Genomic DNA, 24,198 nt, shown 5'->3' on the forward strand with positions numbered 1-24,198 from the left:
GGTTTGCGATCAGCCGCCACTAAATCATCAACCACCCAAGCTGTCCACCTGCGATAATAATATTTGAAAACAGAAGAGTAATATTTACAAAAGAATATTAACAAAATCATAATTGAGGACATGTCTTGCCTCCTGTATGCACTATCTGCAAAAAAGTACCTTTGGTCTACAGGTGTCAGAATAAGCTGGTTTTAGCAGAAACTAAAGATGGGGGTAAGTTTTTATTATTTGTTCAACCATTGTGATTTAATATTGTCTACCCCCCACCCTCCTTTCCTGGCTATGCCCAGTGTTAGGTAGTGGCATAGGTCCATCGCCCCTCCTCAGCGTGTCGAAAAAGGCCTTTATTGGGGAGAGTGGTCGGGTGGCCGATAGGTGTTATCTATCAGTCTGTCATCATATCCATGATATTTACAATTTTTCATATCTTTTTAGAGTGACTTCGAGAAGCAGCAATTAAGAAAGAAGATGAAACCATTCTCAGGCACATCAGAGATAAAGACTGTGTACCATCTACAATGCTACAAGGATTATGTTCGATTCCTAACAAGAAAACCCACAGTTCAGTCTTCAGGGTAAGTTTCATACTTGTAGTAGTTGTTGTGTCCTTGTGGCTTGTTATATTTATTTTATATCATAGGCCTACATAGGCAACTAGTGGGTGGGAAGGGATTTATATAGGCAAGTGGTTACAAAAAGGTCTGTCATCAATGGATTTGAGTTCGAATCCCATTATCAGCGACCTCAATGACAAGGTGTGGGAGTAGGCGATTTACTCTATAGTATAAGTAGTGCTGGTATCTTTGATGGCAAGTGAATTGGCACAAAATGACCAGATTGTGGTGTCCAAATGCACTAAAACAAAGTACATCCGTTCTAAGAATGTGTGAACATTTTTTACTAGCACTTTTGTACTGTCAAGACTTGTTTGTGATATGATAAGTTTAAAGTGTATTAATATGTTTGTTTTTCTTAATCGACCATCGGCCAATACATGCGATTGATCGTTAAATCTTAAATGGAAATACCACCTAGGATGGGATTTCCTTGTACGTGTAGTAACTATGAACTTAATTTTTCAGGTCTTTAGAGGTGTCTGCATATGAGACAACCTTTGATATATTTTGTGAAGATGTGATTAGAAAAAGAATTATTTTCAACAAAGAAATTCTGCGAATGGCCAAGTTATTAGATATGTTTATTAAGATGGCAAAGGACATTGAACAAGTCGACATTTCAAACTACCGGTAATAATTTGTTATTTCTGTACAATGGTTTTGTCCTTTGGGGGTGGGGGCGATTTAGCCAATTGGTCCGTCATTAATGGGCTCAACGGTTTGAATCCTCTTCTCAATGACAAGGTGTGGGAGTATGCAGGGGTATTCCGGTTTGGCCTACTGTACTACTAATATGTAGGCGAATCATCTGCCATTGCAAGTGGATTGGTGCAAAATGACCAGATAGCAGTGTCAACGTGCAATAAAACAACATTCAGTGGATATGATTTATGTGAATTAATTTTTGAAATGTTGTTTTTAATTACAATACACAGGCATAATTTATATCTTTAAAAAATAACCAAACAATATATCTAAAGATAAATAAATGTGTAAATACTTTTCCATTTGTTGATTTTAGTACTTTGTTTAACTGTTTGTTTTATATGTTTTTAAATTTTACATTCTCACTATTTAAGCATTAATTATTGCACAACTGTTACAGCAAGATTTAAATAAATTATTGATATAACAGTTATTAAAAATTAAAAAAAAGTTTTCTGTATTTTAAAAAAAATATTGATATTGAAATGTAATTGTAAATTGCAATACACACGCCTAATTTATATCTATTTAAACCTTTAATACTAGTCATTAAATAAAAGATTAATGTTTTAAATTTGTTTTCATTCTTTGTTTGGTGATAGGGTGGGTTGCCAAGGGGGAAATTTGGTCTTTGTTCAATATTTATAGGACATTTATGATACGAGTTATCTCCCCTTATACCTTTTTACCTGGAACCCCTATTTGAAATATCACGTTTATGCATTGTTTTTTTGGTTGAAATCAAATATGTCTATGCAATTATCAAATTTATGTATGATTTCTGATAATAAATTAAATTCAATATCAATACAATGACGCTGTATTTTCATAAATAGACAAAAACATGCTACGATGTGCAACATTACTGCTTTGTGGGCGTTTATTATTGGTCCTGTGCAAATACAAATTGAGATATTTCCATAATTTTTTTTTTCAAATGTTGCTATGCATTTTGGCAGTACACACGAAAAAAATCATTCACCTGCAGTAATTTTATCATCCAAAGTCATGTTAGACAAGCATGATAAATTGACCGAGACCCTGGGTAAATGGGTAATATTTTAAAAACTGGCAATATCTGAAGATGGGAATATGGATTTTCTATCACTAGAAACCTTGTATTATAAGAAAATGGCAACATTTTTTAGACCCAGGGGGGGTGCAACAAAAATCGATTTCTAAGCACATATATTTAAAGTTTCATCCAAATCGGATAAAAACTGTGGCCTCTAGAGGGTCCACAACCTTGATAAACTATATTTTTACACTATTTTCACGAAATTCGAATTCAACCATCATTAGTGTATAACTGTGATATATTCACATGTTTATTTTTAAATTGAATAAAAATTGTGACCTCTATAGGGACCACAATCAAGGGCCATAATTCAGTAAGTTACGATCCAATCTGCATGAATATCGACAGGAACCAAGAACATTGGGTTATAAACTTACATTTCAAGTTTCATCAAAATCAGAAGAAAATTGTGACCTCTAGAGGGTCCACAACCTTGATATACCATATTTTTACACTATTTTGAGTACGAGGGGCAGCCATTTAGTCTGTCAGTTTTGGTCCAATTTTTACGAAAGTCTAATTCAAACGGTTTTTTAAATCAGATAAAAATTATGACCTCTATAGGTTCCACAAGCTAAAAACAAAATTTTTCGTACAATAATTCAATAAGTTACAGTCCGAAATGTGCAAATATCGACAGGAACCAAGATCTTTTGGTTATAAACTTACATTTCAAGTTTCAACAAAATCGGATAAAAAAATGTGACCTCTATACGGTCCACAAGCTAAAAACATGATTTTTCGTAAAATCAGGGGTCACAATCCATGAAGTTACGATACATGCCAATATCGAAAGGAACCGAGATCTTAGGGAGATAAACCTATATTCCAAGTTTCGTTGAAATCGGATAAAAATTGTGACCTGTAGAGTGTCCACAAACAAATTGTGGACGGATGTCCTGACGGACGGACAAACAGGGGCGATGGCATAATACGTTCACATGAAAATTCAAGAACCCAATTGAATAATAATATCTTAAGACTCACCGTGATTTTAAAAAATCTTTGTTGGGAAAATTGATGGGATGGTGCGCAAGGGACTCGGTCCATTTCTGGCGGCAAAATGATAAGAACACGGCAGGGTATTATTCGTCAACTCGGTTCATTTCTGTTGGCAAAATGATCAGAACAAAGCAGGGTATTATTTGTCAGCTCGGTTCATTTCTGTTGGCAAAATGATCAGAACACAGCAGGGTATTATTCGTCAGCTTCAAGTCGGAAGGGATCAGGCGACATCTTTTAATTCAGGTTCATTGAACCTCTCGTTTACCGGTAATCTGTGCAGCAAAATTATCTTTCAATCCACCGATTTTCCTCAAAAATTACTGCAAATGCAGTGCTGAAATACTTTCGAGATTTTGGAAGCATAACACTTCAGATTTGGAACTTGTGAGACTGACAGACATGATTGAACTTGTTTTTATGGTTGCTAGCTTGGCGATAGTCCACAGAAGTAGCGACTCGCCGATCAGCATGCACACAATACCAATATATATTTTCATTCAAGGGGAGGTAACTTAATTATTGGAAAGGGCTATACATATATGACAAATTAATTAAATTTTGTAACTGTGTGCTACTGATTTATATGTCGACTAGGGTTGATTATTGTTTATTTACCTCTGGTATAAGGAATAAAAGACCACTTCCTGCCAGACTTCCTACAGCTAGTGCCACCATAAATATTAAGAGTATCTTGTAAATAACCATCTTCATAAAGGGTAACACAATAATACCAACTAGTGAACACAGATTGATTAAAGTAACACACAAAAAACTGTAGCCCCATACTGAAATATAATATAATAACACATTGATTTAATATGTAAACCCACACACTTTAATCAAATTCAATTTCATTTAAAGAGAAGTTCTGTTGGTCATAAAACAAATCTTATCTGGAAGTATGATATTTCTAATAACACGAAAAATAAATAGGCTCAAACTGCATTCTATACATGAACCAATGAGCGGATTTAATAAATATTTATATCGTTAGATAGAGGAACTCAAGGGAAAACGATTGGCTAATAGAGTAATTTGAATTTCGAAATTTCGTAGCAGACTTATTTTCGCCGAAGTTTGATACATTTTAAAATGTTGGAATTACGACTTGAAATTCTGCATGCATTTAAGTTGGGCCAATGCGATCACATCAACAGTTTTACAATTTCGTACGTTCAACTGTTTTTCTGTAATCAAGCTTTAAAGTTTTAGAAATACCTCACTAATTCGGTCAAAAAAGGTCACAGGGTCAAATTATGGAAGCCTTATATTTCTGAAACTAGCCAGAAGAATTGTTCAAGACTCTGGGGAGTGGTTGCTGTGATGATCTTCTATTGCATAAGCTATATTTATTCTGAATAGATGAAAAAGTGCTGTATCTCTGCAACTGATTTTATAATTTTTATACGCCCAGATTGTAATGGGGTTGTATATTGTCGTCACTCCCAGCAGTCTGGCGTCCATAATTTCTTGTGGGCGCTCTAGAGGCTAAAGTTAATATCCGATTGACTTAAGATTTATACTCAGTGTTTAAGGTCATGAGACGAAGAAGCATATTGATTTTTAATGATTTCTGATAATTACTGCCAGAGTTATAGCCTTTGATCACTTTGAAAAATCTTGTTGATGCTCTAGAGGCTCAAGTTAATATCCGATTGACTTTAAATTTATACACAGTGTTTAAGGTCATCAGACGAAAAAGCCTATTGATTTTCAGCGATTTCCGATAATTACTGCCTGAGTTATGGCCAGGGTTGTAAAAATCCACTAGCCCGACACCCAGGGCTACAAAAATCTTGTGGATGCTCTAGAGGCTAAAGTTAATATCCAATTGACTTTAAATTTATACACAGTGTTTAAGGTTGTCAGATGAAGAAACCTATTGATTTTCAAGATTTCCGATAATTACTGCTTGAGTTATGGCCAGGGTTGTAAAAATCCACTAGTCCGACACCTGGGGCTACCAAAAATAAGTTACAGGCTAGCGATCTATTTAGCCGTACTAGTCCTGGACTACTGCCCTTTCACTGGTTTGTGAATTAAACTACTGATATAGATAAATAAATAAATTGTAAAACATCCCACATTTATTTCTCCAATTCCAAGGAAAATTCAATCATAACAAAAGATTTTCTGTAGTAAAACCTAGAGCCATATGGACATTTTTTGTACCTCTACTATTCATTCATTCTTGACATTTCATTTCTCCATCTTGCATGCTTTGACAGGTCAGGCATACACCAGTTGAAATCAGGTTGATTTTAAACAAGCCAACAGTGAGGCTGATGTACCCCACCGAAAGGACAAAATAAATAGATGACACATATTAATTAATCGCACATTTTTTTTTTCAAAAGTATCGAGCAATCAAACTGATTATCAACTATACACTAAGTTTCATCACTCTCTATCAGATAGAATCAAAGTTATCTTGTCCCAAAGCATCGACCAATGAAATTGCTTAGCTCTGCTTAGCTTTAGCTCGAAATGTTAATCATTGAACTCGGTCAAGACATTCACCTAATGAACATCTACATCAAGTTTAAACATTCTACTTCAATTAAAAGCAGAGTTATGTCTTTACCAATCAATTAAATTGCTTATTGCTCCTTAGCCTAAGCAGAAAATTCTCACCATCGAACTTAGTCAAGGTAATGATATGACGAATCTATATTCAGACTTTCATCGCTGTCACTTCATTATAACCAAAGTTATTGTGCCCAAAGCATCAACCAATCAGATTGCTTATCTCTGCTTACCCTAAGCAGACAATGTTTCATCATCGAACTCCATCAAGACATTCACCTAATGACCGCCTATGCCAAGTTTGAACATTCTACCTATTGTGTTCCAAAGTCTCGACCAATTAAATTGCTTGTCGCTCTGCTTACCCTTTGCAGAAAATGTTCATTATCGAACTTAGTCAAGGTATTGACGTAATAAAACTATACACCAAGTGTCCTCACTCTCATTTGTTCATTTGTTTGTGATTTCTGCATATTGTGTCTTGTCCATAGATTTGTTTACTAATAGACAAGGAATGAAGAAATATGAAACAATATTGTTATCTTTACAAATTATTGATTTTAAAATACAGAAAGTATGCTGGTTATTTTGATACTTTAACGGAAATGAAATGGGGTTTAACGTCCTACTATTCTGCTCCGAACTGGGCTAATGAAGGCATACAGTGTGCTATGAGGGAAATTTTGCCAGGACAGCGGCACTACAGCCAGGGATCGTTTACGTGCACATCAATGTGTACACGGGACCATGTTTTTTTTATCCCATCCAAACGACTAGACAGCTGTCAATCCTGCATCACTGACAAGCAGGAACCACGCCAGAAATTCTGGATGAACTTTCTCGGCCAATGCAGGGATCAAACACCTGACCTCCAGGCTAGTGAGCCAGCATCTTACCCACTTTGCCACCGTGACCCCCTGAACACTTATAATGTTTCTCACTATACTTTAAGGGAGGCATAGATTAATGATATCCAGGGTATGGTACATATCTATTCCATATTTGGAATTTAGCTGTCCATGTAGTGCAGTGATGGGATATCAACATTTTTCTTGTCGGACATTTTTACCGAAAATAAAGGGACATAACTCTTATCGTTATTTAAGATGGCAGTTTTTAGACCACACACAAAAATCACGTGTAAACAAAATATTCAAATTTGTCCGTGCACCTCATTATTTTTCATATTTAATTCCCGTACGGTATTCAAATTTTTGTCAGTAACATTCCTACAAAATTCGTAATACGATAGAATGAAAGCGTGCCGACTACTGCCGATCTGTACTGTTTCAAATTCCTCCAAAATTACCGTATTTTTCGGGTCATAAGTCGCTACATTTTTCAGCAGAAGTCTGGCATTCGTCTTATACTCCGTTACGACTAATGTACAGAGGGTAAGAAAATGATATCCCGAAATTTTTTGGGCAATAAACGTCGCTCTACCACAACGAGCGAATGACACCATCCGCTAAATAATCGGATTGTACTCTAGCACGCGCTATCGTCTAAAACAATTAAGTACTTACACTGTACCAATCGACATATTCGTCAATTAACATTACCTAGACTACTTATTTCTTTATTTAAAAACATAAAACCCATTCAAAATATGATCATAAATCTGAGAATATGCCATCAAAATAGAATCTATTCTTCGACATTAGAAGCGTCTATTTTGTCACATATTCATTTCATAATTCCACGCGTCTCGCGAGATTTCTAATACTGGTTAAGTTATCGTACTTTAACCGTCTGAAGCTGTTTTTCTTTCAAGTTTAATCAGATTTTCTTCAAACAAGGACAACTTTGCTCTGAAAATTCTAAACACACTTTGAACGACGTAATTTTGATAACTTCTTTCTAAAACCGGCAAGTTTGTAGGTACATATTACTTACCGTCATACAGCCGAAGCTAGATGTAGAGTAACAGAATCCGCATGCTAGCAATGTCTAGTATTTTTCGGATATGTGTGTGTGTGTGTGAAATAGCTTTATTTAACGCTCGCTTCAACCGAAGTGATATTGCAGACGAATTATAATGACTGTCTATTGATCTGGCTGTTATATACTCTTACAATATGTGACTTCTATGACTAGTTTATACATATTGTCGGCTCACATCAATGCGATTAAAATGTCTGACAATGCAGAAACCACGAGGTTAACACGAATATTAAAATTATAATGGATTGATGAATAGTCCGACAAAGGGGAAACAATGGCTTGTGTTTAAGATTAGATTGATGAATTGTCCGACAAAGGATTAAGTCAGTCAATCAAGGCAGATTAAGTGAGTTAATCAAGGTATAACACGATAAATACGTTGATCACTTAATTACCTAATCAATCCAGCGTATTATCGACGATAATCTGGTTGAGTGGTAGTTATACACTCAGTAAACTATATTAATTTCGGAATTTTGGGCGTTTGGAAAAAAGATTCGGACAAGTCCGGAATATACGGGCAAAATCCCATCACTGATGTAGTGGTTTCCTGAGTCTAGCCACGCTGGTTAGACTATTACAAGAGTTGGTGCTGAGACAAAGAGATGTTAATTTTAAATATTGTAATGTAGACTATTGTGTAACTGTTGTGGCATAAAAACGTATAGAAAAAACATATCGTTGTTCTAATTAAATATTTGATTTCGGTCTCATAAGAAAACACAATGGTGAAGTCCTCAAGAATAGAGATACAACAGTAGCCAGTCCAGAATCAAATAAACCAACACTAGACGATCAGGCTAAAACAAAGATGCGTAGTCGGGTAGTGCTACATCCGATTTGGCGCCAGACCAGAATAAACTTGGGATGAACACAGTGACCAATGGAAAATTGGTTGAAATGGGTAAATACATTTTTTTTTCTGAAAAAGTGAATGTGTAACTATTTAACAAATCAAATAATGTCTATGTTTAGTTAATTAATTTAAGATTAAAATTAAATAAGACGGTAATTTTTAGAAGTTAGAATGTAGTAAATAAAATATATTCAAAGTTAAGGTTAACATGACCATTAAAATGTTAAATTAATTTAAAGTGGGCCTATAGAAATTAGGTAAAAAAATAAGTATAAATTTAAGTATAATAATGAAACGGATAGGGAACAAAATAAAAAATTGATGGTGTCTCCAGCTCTAGTAGGGAGCCAAAGATTGGAATTTGTGTGTGATTAACTTAGAATTTGAGTAGAAGTCTAAATTATGATGTAAGCCAAGTAAAGGCTAAAAAGAATTATTTAATCTTTTAGTATAAGGTTAAATTATAGCAAGAATTGCTAGCATATCTGTAGAGCCCTTGTGTAAATCGCAAATAGCGTTTAGGGTTTTGGTAGGGATACGTGTGCCCAGAGTAATGAAAAATAAAAGGAGCTGTGATGACCTTTGAGTATTAGGCTTAAAGTTTTGGCAGAAGAAGTGCCAGTATATTATATGTATTGTGCCTATAAATTGCGAGAATGCGTGTAGGTCATTTTGATATAGTTTTCTCGGAGGAATGAAGATAATTGACTCGTTGAATTTGCGAGATTATCGAGCGAGTCAGGGATTTTGTATATTACGATTTCATATATTGTTGCTTTAAAATGTATAATCCTATACATCTACACATGTCATGGATGTTGTTAAAAATGTGTAATCGATATTATGTCGTCTGCTCTCCCGTGTGCAAGTCATGTGGTGAGTTTATAGATAAGAAATTTATTAATGATTAAAATAATATACCCGTAGTTGTCAAAACAAAAGGTTGAGTTTAGATAAAATTAGAATTGCACCGGCTTGTTTCAAATTCTCATGAGACCAAGAATCCTATATTGAGTTTCAATGATTAATTACCGATAATTATATGGAAGGATAACGTTGCCAATATTATTTCAATGTTCATTATACAAACTGCATATGTCAGTAGTTCAAAATATGTATTTTAGTTTTACAATTTGCAATTTCGATTGCTCCACTATACCATTGTAGTGTTAAAATACAGAATAGACTTTTCAATAATACAAAATACAGTGTAATAGTTATTTTGCACATTATACTTCTCCATTCTGCATTTTGCATTATAGACAAATGCATAATAGAACTTCGAATATTAGAACATATACCTATATGGGATCTACGACGAAGCTCATTTGCATACGGAAAAAAGTCTGGACTAGGACAGAAATTAATAATTTACATGATCAATCTACAAGGTCATTGGGCAGAGATCAAGCTGGCTTACAATAAGTTGGCTTACCATGCAATAGTGGATCAAGCTACCATGCAATTAGGAATTCGCTTGATGACCATGACTTCTGTGATATCATATTCTCGGTATGGCTAATCCGAGCCTTCGATAAGCCCCACATTTTAATTCATAACCCCACACCCCCCTTCACTTAAACTATAATCTTTTTACCTTTATTTTTTTATGAAAGTAGGGAGCCACATTGGCTAAGTGTGTAAGGCGCTGGCTCGCTAGCTTGGAGGTCGCGTGTTCAAGCCCTGCATTGGCCGAGAAAGTTCATCCAGATTTTCTGACGTGGTTTCACCTTGTTAGTGGTGAATAAAGGAAGGCCTGATTTTCCCGAAATTCGAATTCAACCTTCATTATGGTGGAATGGTAAAATATTTAAATGGTTTTTAAAATCAAAAAAATAAAATTGTGATCTCTAGAGAATCCGCAAGCTAAAAATGCCATTTTTCGAACAATCAGGGGCCATAATCCTGGAAGTTAAGTTCAGGTATCCGCGATTATTCACACATTTTTTTTTTAAATCAGATAAAAATTGTGACCTCTAGAGGGACCTCAAGCTAAAAACGCGATTTTTCGTACAAACATGGGCCATAATTCTGGAAGTTACTATCCGATATGCGTGAATATCGAAAGGAACCAAGATCTTTGGGTTATAAACTTACATTTCAAGTTTTATTTTAACGCTATTTGACTACGAGGCGTGGCCATTTTGTCCGTCAGTTTTGGTTCGATTTTTACGAAATTCTAACTCAACCATCCTTAGGGTGTAATGGTGATGCATTCAAACGTTTTTTTAAATGGGATAAAAATTATGACCACAACAAAGGGTCCACAACATTGATATATACCATATTTTTATGCTATTTGACTACGAGGGTCGGCCATTTTGTCTGTCAGTTTTGGGCGGATCTTCATGAAAATCAAACTCAACCATCCTTAGGGTATAACGGTGACATACTAAAGTGTTTTTTTTTAAATTGGATAAAAATTATGACCTCTATAGGGTCCACAAGCTAAAAACGTGATTTTATGTACAATCAGGGGCCATAATTCAGGAAGTTATGGTCCGATATGCACAAAATATCGAAAGGAACCCGAGATCTCTGGGTTATAAACTTACATTTCAAGTTTCATCAAAATCGGATAAAAATTGTGACCTCCATAGGGTCCACAACTTTGATATACCATATTTTTACGCTATTTGAGAACGAGGGGTGGCCATTTTGTCTGTTAGTTTTGGGCCGATTTTCACGAAATTCGAACTCGGCCATCCTTAGGGTGTAACGGTGATATACTAGTACGTTTTTTTAAATCGGATATAAATCATTACATCTATAGGGTGCACAAACTAAAAACGTGATTTTACGTACAATCAGGGGCCATAATTCAGGAAGTTATGGTCCGATATGCACAAATATCGGAAGGAACCCGAGATCTCTGGGTTATAAACTTACATTTCAAGTTTCATCAAAATCGGATAAAAATTGTGACCTCCATAGGGTCCACAACCTTAATATACCATATTTTTACGCTATTTGAGAACGAGGGGCGGCCATTTTGTCTGTTAGTTTTGGGCCGATGTAACGGTGATATACTAGTACGTTTTTTTAAATCGGATATAAATCATTACATCTATAGGGTGCACAAACTAAAAACGTGATTTTTCGTAAAATCAGGGGCCATAATTCAGGAAGTTTCAGTCCGATATGCGCGAATATCGAAAGTAACCGAAATATTTGGGTTATAAACTTACATTTCAAGTTTCATCAAAATCAGATAAAAATTGTGACCTCTAGAATGTCCATAAGCTAAAAACGTGATTTTCCGTACAATCAAGGGCCATAATCCATGATGTTACGGTCGGATACATGCCAATATTGAAAGGAACCGAGATCTTAGGGAGATAAACCTATATTCCAACTTTCGTTGAAATCGGATAAAAATTGTGACCTGTAGAGTGTCCACAAACAAATTGTGGACGGATGTCCGGACGGACGGACAAACAGGGGCGACGACAATATACGTCCACATGAAAATGTGGGCGTATAAAAAGAGGATACTTGTTGAAACGTCGTGCGTTTAGAATAAAACTAGTGATTGTATCCCATAAAAATTGTGTTCTATTAATATGAAAATATAAATGTGCCAGAAAATTATTTAAATATTTGAAAAGAGTGATGAATGTGCTTTTCAGTAACTTGATATTTGGAATTTGTTTTAAGGTTTACTATAGATACCCCCACCCCCGTCATTTAATAGAGATTGAATACATTGTATGTCAGTGATGCAGGACGGAGGACCTGACAAGGGCAATTGTCTAATTGTTTGGATGGGACGAAAAAACGAGGTCCCACTGTGTACACATAAGCGTGCATGTAAAAGATTCCGTGGTAGTTTGAATTTGATACATTAGTAGGCCGTTTATAGCACCGCTGTCCAGGCAAATTTTACCTCATGACATAGGACACTGCATGACTTATGCCCATTTTCATTAGCCCAGTCGGAGCAGAACAGTAGGATGTTAAACCCCATTTCATTTCTTTTGTGAAGATCTGTAAATACCACTCCCTTCTACTGAAATTGACCTTGTAGATTGATTGCGTAAATTATTCATTTCCATCCTAGTTCAGACTTTTTTCCATGTGCAAATGAGCTTCGCTGTAGATCCCATATAAGGTATATGTTATAGTATGTAAAGTTCTATTATACATTTGTCTATTATGCAAAATGCTAAATGAAGAAGTGTAATGTGCAAAATAACTATTATACTGTATTTTGTATTATACTATTCAAAAAAAGTAGGGGATATTTGATTTTGGGGGCATAATACTAAAATATGCAAATGACTACGAAAAAAGTCACTATAGAACCTAACAGAAGAGACATTTCCAGTTACATGTGACGCCCAAACGCACCAATAGCTACCGCATGGAATGCAGGTGATGCTTGGGATCATCATGGGGGTCCAACCCAAGATTTGCACGACTCTGACTTTGAATGTTACAGTCATTGTGGCATTGAATTCCAGGGTGGAAACATCAGTTTAATTGTTTTAGTGACCAGAAAACAAATTTTGATATGCGTCGGCTTACCCAAAATGAAAGGTTACGTGCCCTTGGCATGCTACAGATCGGCACAACACAGGCGGTTGTGGCGCGGACGATGAATGTTTCTCAGTCTGTCATAAGCAGGCTATGGTCCAGATACCGTGATACACAATCTGTACAGGACAGACCACGCTCAGGTCGACCAAGGGCGACAACTCAAGCCCAGGATCGATTTATCCGTACCTTGGCCTTGAGAAATCGTGTCATCACAGCAAATCAGATCAGCGCTCGTCTTCAAACAGACACTGGTGTGAGAGTGAGTGGCCAGACGATTCGGAATCGACTGCATAGGGGTCACCTTCGCGCCCGACGTCCTCGCGTGATCCCTTATTTGAGAGATCATCACATTCAGGCAAGACGTCGTTGGTGTAGGGATCGTCAACACTGGGATAATGTGATGTTTTCAGATGAGTCAAGGTTCACTGTTGATTTTTTGGACAGACGTAGGAGGGTGTGGCGTCGTCGAAACGAGCGCTTCCAAGACGTTAACGTCATCAGACATGATCGATTTGGGGGTGGTTCTGTTATGGTGTGGGGAGGCATCACTGTTGCTGGAAGAACGGCTTTACATGTTGTTGCAGGGCGTGTTACAGGCCAGTACTACCGGGACAACATCTTGGCAGTCCATGTTGTGCCGTTCGCACGACGTCATGGCCGCCGTTTCATCTTCCAGGATGACAACGCAAGATGTCACAGGGCCAGGATCGTTACAGGTTACCTCCAACAACAGAACATCACCACATTACCTTGGCCAGCACTGAGTCCCGACCTCTTCCCCATCGAGCATGTCTGGGACATGCTTGGACAGAGGTTACGTCAACGTCAACAACGTCCTGCCAATGTCCAAGAACTTGCTGCTGCGTTGCAACAGGAATGGGACAATCTGGACCAAAATGACCTTAGACGTCTCATTAGGAGTATGCCACGTCGGATCAATGCTTGTTTGGCAAACAGAGGAGGATTTACCCGTTACTGACTTGGTTGTGATGCTGTGGTAACTTTGCTGTTTGACCCCGGGTATCATTTTACCCTTATAATGGTCAGTCTGTGCCTTACTTAGTCTAACGATCATTTGGAATAAATCGATGAATGTGAACTTCATTTCATTTTGTCATTTGTTTCTTCGTCAGTTTCATTAGGTGACTTTAATAACACTTAAAAATCAAATATCCCCTACTTTTTTTGAATAGTATATTAAAAAATGTATTCTGTATTTTAACACTGTGACATTGGTATTGTGGAGCAATGGAAATTGCAAATTGTAAAACTAAAATATTATTTTGAAGTGCTGACATGCATTTTGCACTGTGAGCATTGAAATAATATTGGCAACATTATCTTTCCATAGATAATTACTGCCCTTGATAACCTTGAAAAATTTGGTGGAGGCTAAAGTTTTCAGCCCATTGACTTTAAATTAATACACATTGAAGAGTAGAGTCTAGGGTATTGTGTAGTGATTGTTCATGAAATGAATGGGGTTTGATTGTTGACTAGATGAGTACTTGTAACAATTGCCATTAAAACCTAAAGTTTTAGTAAAAATAATGTACTGTCTGTTCTGTAATTAAGTAATGAAAAAATTAAAGCTGTTGAATTTGCATGACGAATGATAAGCGAATGACGAATGACAAAGAATTTCTAAGCAATAACTGCACCATTTAGGCTAATATAATTCAACTACAGTATTGGGTTTAATAACTATAAACTTAATTTGTCTTTTTTAGAGTAATTAAGAATGAGTTCGCGAGAGAATCATGCAAAATTTAAAAAAAACGGCACAAGCGGTGTCGGGCGATTTTGACCAAACTTTGCAGATTTGGTCATTGGGTACCCCGTATACCCCACACGAAATATGAGGGTCACCAACCTTGTAGTTACGGAGAACCAGCTATGGCCATTTTAGGGTTAAAAAATAACCCCTAAATTCAAATATTTCCCATAAATTGTCTATTGATTTTTTTATTTTTTTTAATTATTTTTTATGAATGATCATGTCTACTACTTCAATATATATGACTATTAAATTTTTCCGAAACCATTTGAGGCTATGAGGAATTTATTTTGAGACATAGTTTTTGCTATATGCTAAGACATATAAATTTCATGATGCTATATCTCACCCACTGCGGGACTGAGGACAATTCTATTAATAATGGAAGTTGAGGACTACTAAAATTAACATTTGGTTTTGACAAAATGACTGGCACGGATTTCTTTCATATTAAATTTGATGGTCGAACTTGAAGAAAATGACTTCATTTTTTACATCATTTTTCCAATAAAATCATTCATTGCCTGTATCATTAGGCCTGATAATGCCCCATGCAACCGCCTTCAAGCAACCCTCTATAGGGCCGGTACAGAAGGTTCGGGAGTTCCACAAGGATCAGTCCTTGGACCTGTCCTTTCTGTAATGTGTACTAAGAATTTGGACAACTAATCGATAATCATGGTTTCTAGGACGACATTCTTATGCAGATGATACACAGGTGATCGCAAGTTATTCCCTTTCAAAAACTGTTTCATTCCCTAATCATTCTGACATCAAATTGTGTACACATGGCATTACAGATAGGATGAAAAGAAATATGTTGAAATTAAATTTAATTGAATTAAGTAAATCAGAATGACGTGGTCAAAATACAGATCTGAAAAATACAAGTTCAAATGATGTGGTTGTATGAGATACAATATTTGTACCATGAGACACTGTGAAAAGGTTAGGTTTCCTCTTGGGGTCCAATTTGAGCATGGACAGTCACATTAGTGAAATTTGTCGAAACTGTTATCTTTGGTCCAGGAACATTGGCCATATAAACACTTTATTAGCCAGGAAGCAGCTGCTACACTTATATGTTCTTTGGTATTCCCAAGGATTGACTACTGTAAATTATTAGTAGAAACATCTAGTGCCAATATTAAAAAAATCAACTTGTTGAAAATACCGCAGCTCCAATTCTTACCAGATCATCAAAACACTCTCATATTACTCCTGTTCTGAAATCAATCTATTGGCTGCCAATCATCTTCAAAAGTCTGTCTTTGACGTATCAGTGTGTGAATGGCTTAGCTCAAATAAACTTATCTAACTTTATGCACATACAAGTTCCCTCGAGTAACCTCCAGCCCAACACACATTCATCAGTTTTGTTGCTCAAAGTGAAAATTAATATCATTTGGATACGGATCGTGCTCAGTGAATGCGTCTAAACTGCGTAACAATCTTCCAGAGATCATTAAATCATCTCAAACCCTTTCTTGTTTTACATCAAGACTTATCAAGATTAATTAAATTAATTTAATTGTATGCGCAGTGGACATGCTTCTGTACATGGAGTACGTGCGCTATATAAATGTACATATTAATATTATTATTATTATTCGTCAGACCGAAGTTAGATTTGCACTCCATTGCACAAATAAAATGCAGTTTAGTAGCCAGTTATCCGAAAGAAACTACATTAGCATATCTCTGAAGCAATAGCCAGAGAAATGCCGCTCTGGCCATTGCTGGATTGACCTCTGATACTTACATTTTTGAAGGAGTGTGTCTATTCTTCCCGTTTAATCAAATCGCTCCTAATTAAAGTCTTTCGTTTAATCTGGGGTTTTCCCTAAAACTTTGGACAGTGATTTAAGGTATTAAAAACAGTGAAAGTATTGTTCGTCTCCTAACAGTATTGTTTACATTGTAGCCATGTTGATAGCCTCGTGTGTCACGCAATTAGTTTTTCTGCAATATTCTGCTATGCACTGGTTAATTGGGCGTAATAAATTTCGTGAATCATGACGTAACGTTATGTTAACATATTTGAAACTCTGTTTAAACCAGAATGATATTGTTACGCAGTTAGGTATTGGTTGTTAATCGGACTATTGACCAATCATAATTTGGAACAGAAATTTGCTTTCACTACGGCAGTGTTGAGTGGGATTAGGTCTAATCAAACGAAACACTGTGGGGAGTATGCTAAAATAGTGACCTTACGCTCATATACAATTTGTTTTTTGTCTTTTTGAAATATTGCTTGATTCGTTTGTCAAGTATAGACAGGTGTATATGACTAGTACACTATTTAGTTTTTACGATTGCTGTTCAAAAATTCATCATCCTTCTAGTAGACCATGAGGTTATATTGCCGAATTAATAAAGTGTTCAAAAATAGTCTAGAGAGATTAATTGTATTTACCAAGAACAGCTCTTTTGGCATTTACAGTAAATTAAGTTTTTCAAACTTCATCGTTTGAAAACTTTAACGGTGTAATTGTGAGCTCAGGTTTCGTGATTAGATACTTATTGGATAGATAGATAGATAGTGCTAGATAGATAGATAGATAGATAGAAATAAGTAATTGTAGTTTTGATAATGGAACATTTTTTAAACTTGAATTTTTTGATGAAAGTATATAATCTGCGTTTATATTTATTTTATTATTTCTATTTTTCATAGTAGAAAAATCCCCGGTAACAAACTTGACAAGACTGTGTGGATATAAAAAGATTTTATCCAGGACGCGTTTCGGGCAATCGCCCTTTATCAACTGGTTACACAAATCATCCCGTTACCGGGTATATATAGACAATAGAATTATTGCGCATGCGCATAACGTTGAGGATTAATAAAATTAATCCCTATACTGGGATTATAAAAATAATAATGATAATGATTTAAGATCATTAATGTACATAAAAAATCTAATAAAAAATGATAAATATGAATAAAATTGATGTACAAACAAAATTTAATTACTTAAAAAACAAAACAATCAAATATATATAAACGGCGACTATCATCAAAGGACTGTAGTCAGGTAACATCAATGGCGGTAGTTTCCTTAGAGATGAATAGGTATAGTCTCGGTCATCCGGAACCTCCTAGTCTTCAAACGTGCAGAGGTAGAATGGGCCTATAAACTACAGAATATATTTTTATTCATAGAGGTGACCAACAACCTTCCTATTTACTCGTAATACGATCTACCGCCCATCAGCATCACCGATTTCCCGATCCAGAGTTGAACGACTAGCTACGAAACTACTCCTTTGAATTCATAACCGATCGCAGTAAAACTCCATACGTATAGGCCCATTCTACCTCTGCACGTTTGTCATTCGTGTTGTAAACCACTGTCATTCTATGTCATTGGTGTGGTTAACCTGTGTCATTCTGTTTGCCATTCGTCTGATTAAGCTCTGGCATTCTTTGTCATCGTCTGGCGTATCTCTGTCATTCTGTTTGTCATTCGTGTTTCGAACCTCTGTCGTTCTGATTGTCATTCGTGTGGTGAACCTCTATCATTCTGTTTGTTATTCGTGTGGTGAACCTCTATCATTCTGTTTGTCATTCGTGTGGTGAACCTATGCCATTCTGTCTGTCATTCGTCTGGTGTACGTCTGTCATTCGTGTACCGAACCTTTGTCATTCGTGTGATGAACCTCTGTCATTTTGTTTGTCATTCGTTTGGTGAACCTCTGGTATACCTCTGTCATTGGTGTGGTGAAACTATGTCATTCTATTTGTCATTCGTCTGGTGAGCCTATGTCATTTTGTTTGTCATTCGTGTGGTGAACCTATGTCATTCTGTTTGTCATTCGTCTGATGTACATTCTCTGTCATTCGTGTGCGAACCTGTGCCATTTTATCATAAAAGAGCTACACCAGATGAATGACAAAGTGAATGACAGAAATCACCAGACGAATGAACTAGCAAATGACAAACTAAATGGCACCGGTTCACCAGCCAACTGAAGTGAATGACAGATGAATGAAAAGTGGTCCACCAGACGAATAACAGCAGGGGTTCACCAAGGAAACGACAAAGTGACTGTCAGGGATTCGCCAGGCCGCCTATCAAGATGAATGACAAAGAGAATGGCAGGTTAACAGGACGAATGACAAAGTGAATGGCAGAGCTTCAACAGACGAATGACATGGGTTCACCAAAAGAATGACGAATGACGGGTTGGTTGACCAGACGAATGACAAAGTGACTGTCAGGGATTCACCAGGTTGCCAATCAAGGCGAATAACAAAGAGAATGGCAGGTTAACAGGACGAATGACAAAGTGAATGGCAGAGCTTCACCAGATGAATGACACGGGTTCACCAAAAGAATGACGAATGACGGGTTGGTTGACCAGACGAATGACAGGAGGATAACCGGACGGTTAAGAAAGTAAATAACAGATTAATTGGACGAATGACAGTGAATGACATAATTCCTCGGACGGGCAAATAACAAATTGAGTGAAATAGAGACTGGCACAGGTTCACCAAACGAATGACAAAGTGAATGACATATTCACCGGACGAATAACATAGGTAACTAGACTTGCTTGCAAGACTGAAGGCTTTCACCCTAGCCAAGGCGTCACACGGTCGCTAGATCCATGACAAAGACTATCCCCGCACCCCCCAAATAAAAACACAAATATGCATAACTCAGATATTGACAAGTTCTTTGCATGCGCATTACGATAGAGAAGGGAATTGGAAAATATAGCTGAACAATTCACATCATGATAATCCTAGATCGGTAGAATCGAACAGATGCCGACAATCCAAATATGTAATCGAAAACTCAAAATTCCAAGAAATAACAATATTAGTAAATTTTCAAAATTTCAAGAAAAAATGAAAACGACCCGATATCTCACTTCAGCCGTTATCGCATCCGCAATATCCCCAACTGTACAAAAATATAACTTTTTAAAAAATCGGTTGGTCAGTTAGGGCCGATTTTCAATTTTCGTGCAAGTTAAAGATTTACTTCACTTCGGTTCTGTTCATAACTTTCACGATAGTTATTATTATTATTATTATTATTATTACAGCATATTTATAGTGCACCCTTTCATGTAACATGTTCAGGGGCACTTTACAAAGTGACAATGTAAATCACACATAAACAACAAGATTATGGGCATGTTAACGATTGTATACAGAGTCAGTTAAAAGCCTGATTAAATAAATGTGTTTTAAGTTGTTTTTTTAAAAGAATATAGAGATGTACAACATCTTAAACTAAATGGTAGATTATTCCATAAAACAGGTGTTTGATAACTAAAAGAGCGCTGACCATAAGAGACTAGTTGAACAATTTTGGGCTTTAAAAGTAGTTTATCTGATGTACGTAATGTTCGACCAGGTGTATAAAGTTCTAAAAGATCTGACAGGTAAACAGGAGCTAAATTATTTAAACATTTAAAAGTACATGTAAGTAATAAAATCTTAAAATCAATTCGATATTTAACAGGTAACCAGTGTAAATTATATAAAACAGGAGTTATGTGGTCACATTTCTTAGTTAAAGTAACAAGTCGCAGTATTCTGTACTTTTTGTAATTTATCTATAAGCTTTAAAGGTAAACCAACTAAAAGTGAATTAAAGTTATCTAATCGAGAAATGACCAGAGAATTAACAAGTGACTTAGTGGCCTCTACAGTTAAACATTTACGTATTTTACCTATATTTCTAATATTAAAATAGCACAATTTACAAATATTATGTACTTGAGCTGCCATAAGCATAAAACTATCAAAGATAGCGCCAATATTACGAGCAGAATAAGATGAAAATATATCACAATTACCAATTACAACAGGGGGGTTATCTTGTGCAGATTTACTTAATTGATGCCTTGAGCCTAATAACAAATATTAGGTTTTATCATCATTCAATTTTAGAAAGTTCTTTGACATCCATTTTCGAATTTCACTAATACAGTTCTCAAGTTGCAATTTTGATAAATTGAAAGAAGATGGACAATTAGGTGTAAATGAAATATATAATTGAGTATCATCGGCATACAAATGAAAGCTGAGACCATATTTTCTGACAATATTTCCTAATGGTGACGTATAGAGGGTAAATAAAATCGGACAAAGAACAGAACCTTGGGGAACCCAGATGACAAAACAGATTCAGACGACGATTTGCAATTAACTAAAATACACTGTTTTCCACCCACAAGATAGCTCTCTAAAAGATTTAATGCAGAGCCACAAATACCGAATTTAAATTGAAGTCTACGTAGAAGAATGGAAGGGTCCACCGTGTCGAAAGCAGCAGATAAATCTAATAAAATTAAAAATGTACATTTTCTATTATCAATTTCCATTAAAATATCATTTGAAACCCGGGTTAAAGCTGTTTCGGTACTGTGAAATTGTTTAAAAGCACTTTGAAACGGTTCTTACAAACAGATATCATCCAGATGGGCCTTTTTCTGAGAAGCAATACATTTCTCCAATATTTTAGAAATAAAACTTAAGTTAGAGAAATGAAATGAAATGAAATGGGGTTTAACGGGCTACTGTTCTGCTCCTATGCTGGGTTAATGAAGACGGGCATACGCCATACAGTGTGCTATGAGGGAAATTTTGCCCGGGCAGCGGCACTATCGCCTACTCTTATATCGAATTCCAACTGCCAGGGGATCTTTTACGTGCATTCCAATGTATACACGGGACCTCGGTTTTTCGTCTCATCCGAAGGACTACTTAAGTTAGAGACTGGCCTGTAATTTTTAAAAACATTAGGATCTAGTGTAGACTTTTTAATTAAAGGGGTAACATAAGCTCGTTTGAAAACGTTGGGAATAGTAGCGGATGATATACAAGAATTAATAATATTGGTAAAAACTGGAATAACTTCGTCTAGACAGTCCTTAAGAACAGAAGTCGGAACAGGATCTAATGAACAAGATTTAGGAGCAGACAATTTAATTAGCTTTAAAACAAAAGATTCACTAACCAAGTTAAAATTTTCTAAATAAACAAAATCAAGAGCGTTAAAGTCAATAGTTTTATTTAAATCATCAAGTTTAGTTCGTATTTTCTGTATTTTTATTTGAAAGAAATCAGAGAATAAATTTGCAAGTTCATTGTCATTATCATTGTCCGGGAGGATAGTACGCTCAGCATTATGGTCCAAAAGGGAATTCACAACTTTATACAGGTCTTTTTGTCTGTTTTCGCCATTTTCTATTTTATCAGAGTAAAATTTAATTTTAGCATCTTCGATTAATTTATTCACATTGTTTTTTAAAGATTTATAAATCTGTTTATGGACATGTAGATTTGTTTTCCGCCACAGATGTTCAGCCTTATTACGGTCCCTTTTGGCTTCTAAAATAGAATCATTAAACCACTGCGTATTGGGACGAATAGTAAATGTTTTCGTTTGAAGAGGAACAAGCGAGTCCAAAATTTCAGCAAGCTTTGAGTGATATTGGGTTGCCTTCTCTTGTATATCTTGAATACGTTGAATGCCATTGATATTCGAGTTCACTATTTCCGCTTTAAATTTATTTATGTCAAATGATTTAAACCTTCGATATGTTAAAGTCTTTCTTGTTGTGGTTTCTGGATCATAAGATTAAAAGTTGCCGGGAAATGATCAGATATTAATTTGTCCGAGACAGAGAGATTATCCAGTTTAATATCACGTGGATTAGTTATCACCAGATCGAGAATATGTCCACCGTTATGAGTAGAAGAAGAAACATGTTGTGTGAGAGATCTATTATTCAGCATATCACAAAAATCAACCGCGGTCTAGAGTCGTTGGTATCATCAATATGAAAATTGAAATCTCCCCCAATAATAGTGCAACACTTAGTCATCATCAACTGGTCCAGAAATAATCCAAATTCTTCCATAAACTTTTGACACAATTTGCTATTGGGCGGGCGGTAAATTGTAATAATCCTAGTTTCCTTGAAAGAAAACTGTAGAGAACAATCCAAAATTTCAAAAGAATCAAACGGTCATGACAGATTTTCTTACACTTAATAGATGACTTAAATATAAGTGCTACACCTCCTCCACGTGAACCGCGAGGGCAATGTTGTATAGAATATCCATCAGGTACTAAAGCTGCGATTGTCGATGAGTCCGAACAGTCATTATTCAGCCACGTTTCAGTTATTCCACAAATATCAATAGAATTTTCAAAAATATAATCAGATAAAATTGTTGTTTTATTTCTTACGGATCTGGCATTAATTAATCCAAACGAAGTTGTTAAAACTGACGCTTCATTTTCGACCGCCTTTCTAATTTGTATAAGATTGTTGTTTATCTTCTGTTTTGTTCTAAAGTTTTTGATCTGTTTGTGATTTTTGATAGAGTTTGAGGTGAGCTGGATGAGATTGCTATGATTAATGTTAATATTCAGTGGATTAGTGTTTAGAGGTTCATATGGTCTGTTGGTGGTGATAACTTTTAAATGTCTTTGATTTCTCCCAATTACTTCATTGTTGTCGTATATATAATCACTCTTTATAAGTACTAACAGTTTAAAACATATGAAAATCAATATTCAGAACTCTACCTGTCACAGTTTCAAAGATCTACACGAATTAGAAAATTTTGAAAATTTTCCATTTTTTACCAAAAAAATGATAGCGACAAAGTTTCTAAATTCCAAAGTTTTGAACTGCTATCTGCTCAGTAAAGTTTCCAGCTATTCAAAAATGTAAATATCTGAAGAATCCATTTAGAATTAAGAGAACAATGGCCGATTTTCAATTTTCGTGCACGTTAAAGATTTCACGCATTTCCGCTATGTGCACAAATTTTGTTTTACATTTAAGCACTAACTACCACCCAGTTTCCCAAGAGAAAAAATCAGATTTCAGACCTCTATCTCTTACAGTTGCTGAGAAATCGGCAAAACGGAAAAAAAAAAAATAATAATATTAATCTTAGTAATAACAATAGTCTTTCACTGAAGGTGAAAGCCTAACAAGCCAACAGTGAGGCTGATGTCCCCCGCCGAAATCCCAAAATAAATAGATGACACATATTAATTAATTGCACATTTATTTTTTTCAAAAGTATCGAGCAATCAAACTACACACTAAGTTTCATCACTCTCTATCAGATAGAATGAAATTGATTAACTCTGCTTAGCTT

At 35.7% G+C, this 24,198-nt stretch overlaps 1 protein-coding gene across 2 annotated transcripts in view; it reads right to left on the reverse strand.

Annotated features, from left to right (window-relative positions):
- Nucleotides 1-24,198, reverse strand: part of LOC126825398 (metal cation symporter ZIP14) — a 221,105-nt gene that overhangs the window by 114,339 nt on the left and 82,568 nt on the right. For both annotated transcript variants that reach the window (XM_050555049.2, XM_056101585.1), the window contains exon 3: nt 4,021-4,190. In XM_050555049.2, the coding sequence (XP_050411006.1) occupies nt 4,021-4,190 (170 nt within the window). The remainder of the gene's footprint in view (nt 1-4,020; nt 4,191-24,198) is intronic.

Source organism: Patella vulgata, chromosome 6 (assembly GCF_932274485.2).
Source record: "Patella vulgata chromosome 6, xgPatVulg1.2, whole genome shotgun sequence".
In the NCBI taxonomy this organism is placed as follows: domain Eukaryota; kingdom Metazoa; phylum Mollusca; class Gastropoda; family Patellidae; genus Patella; species Patella vulgata.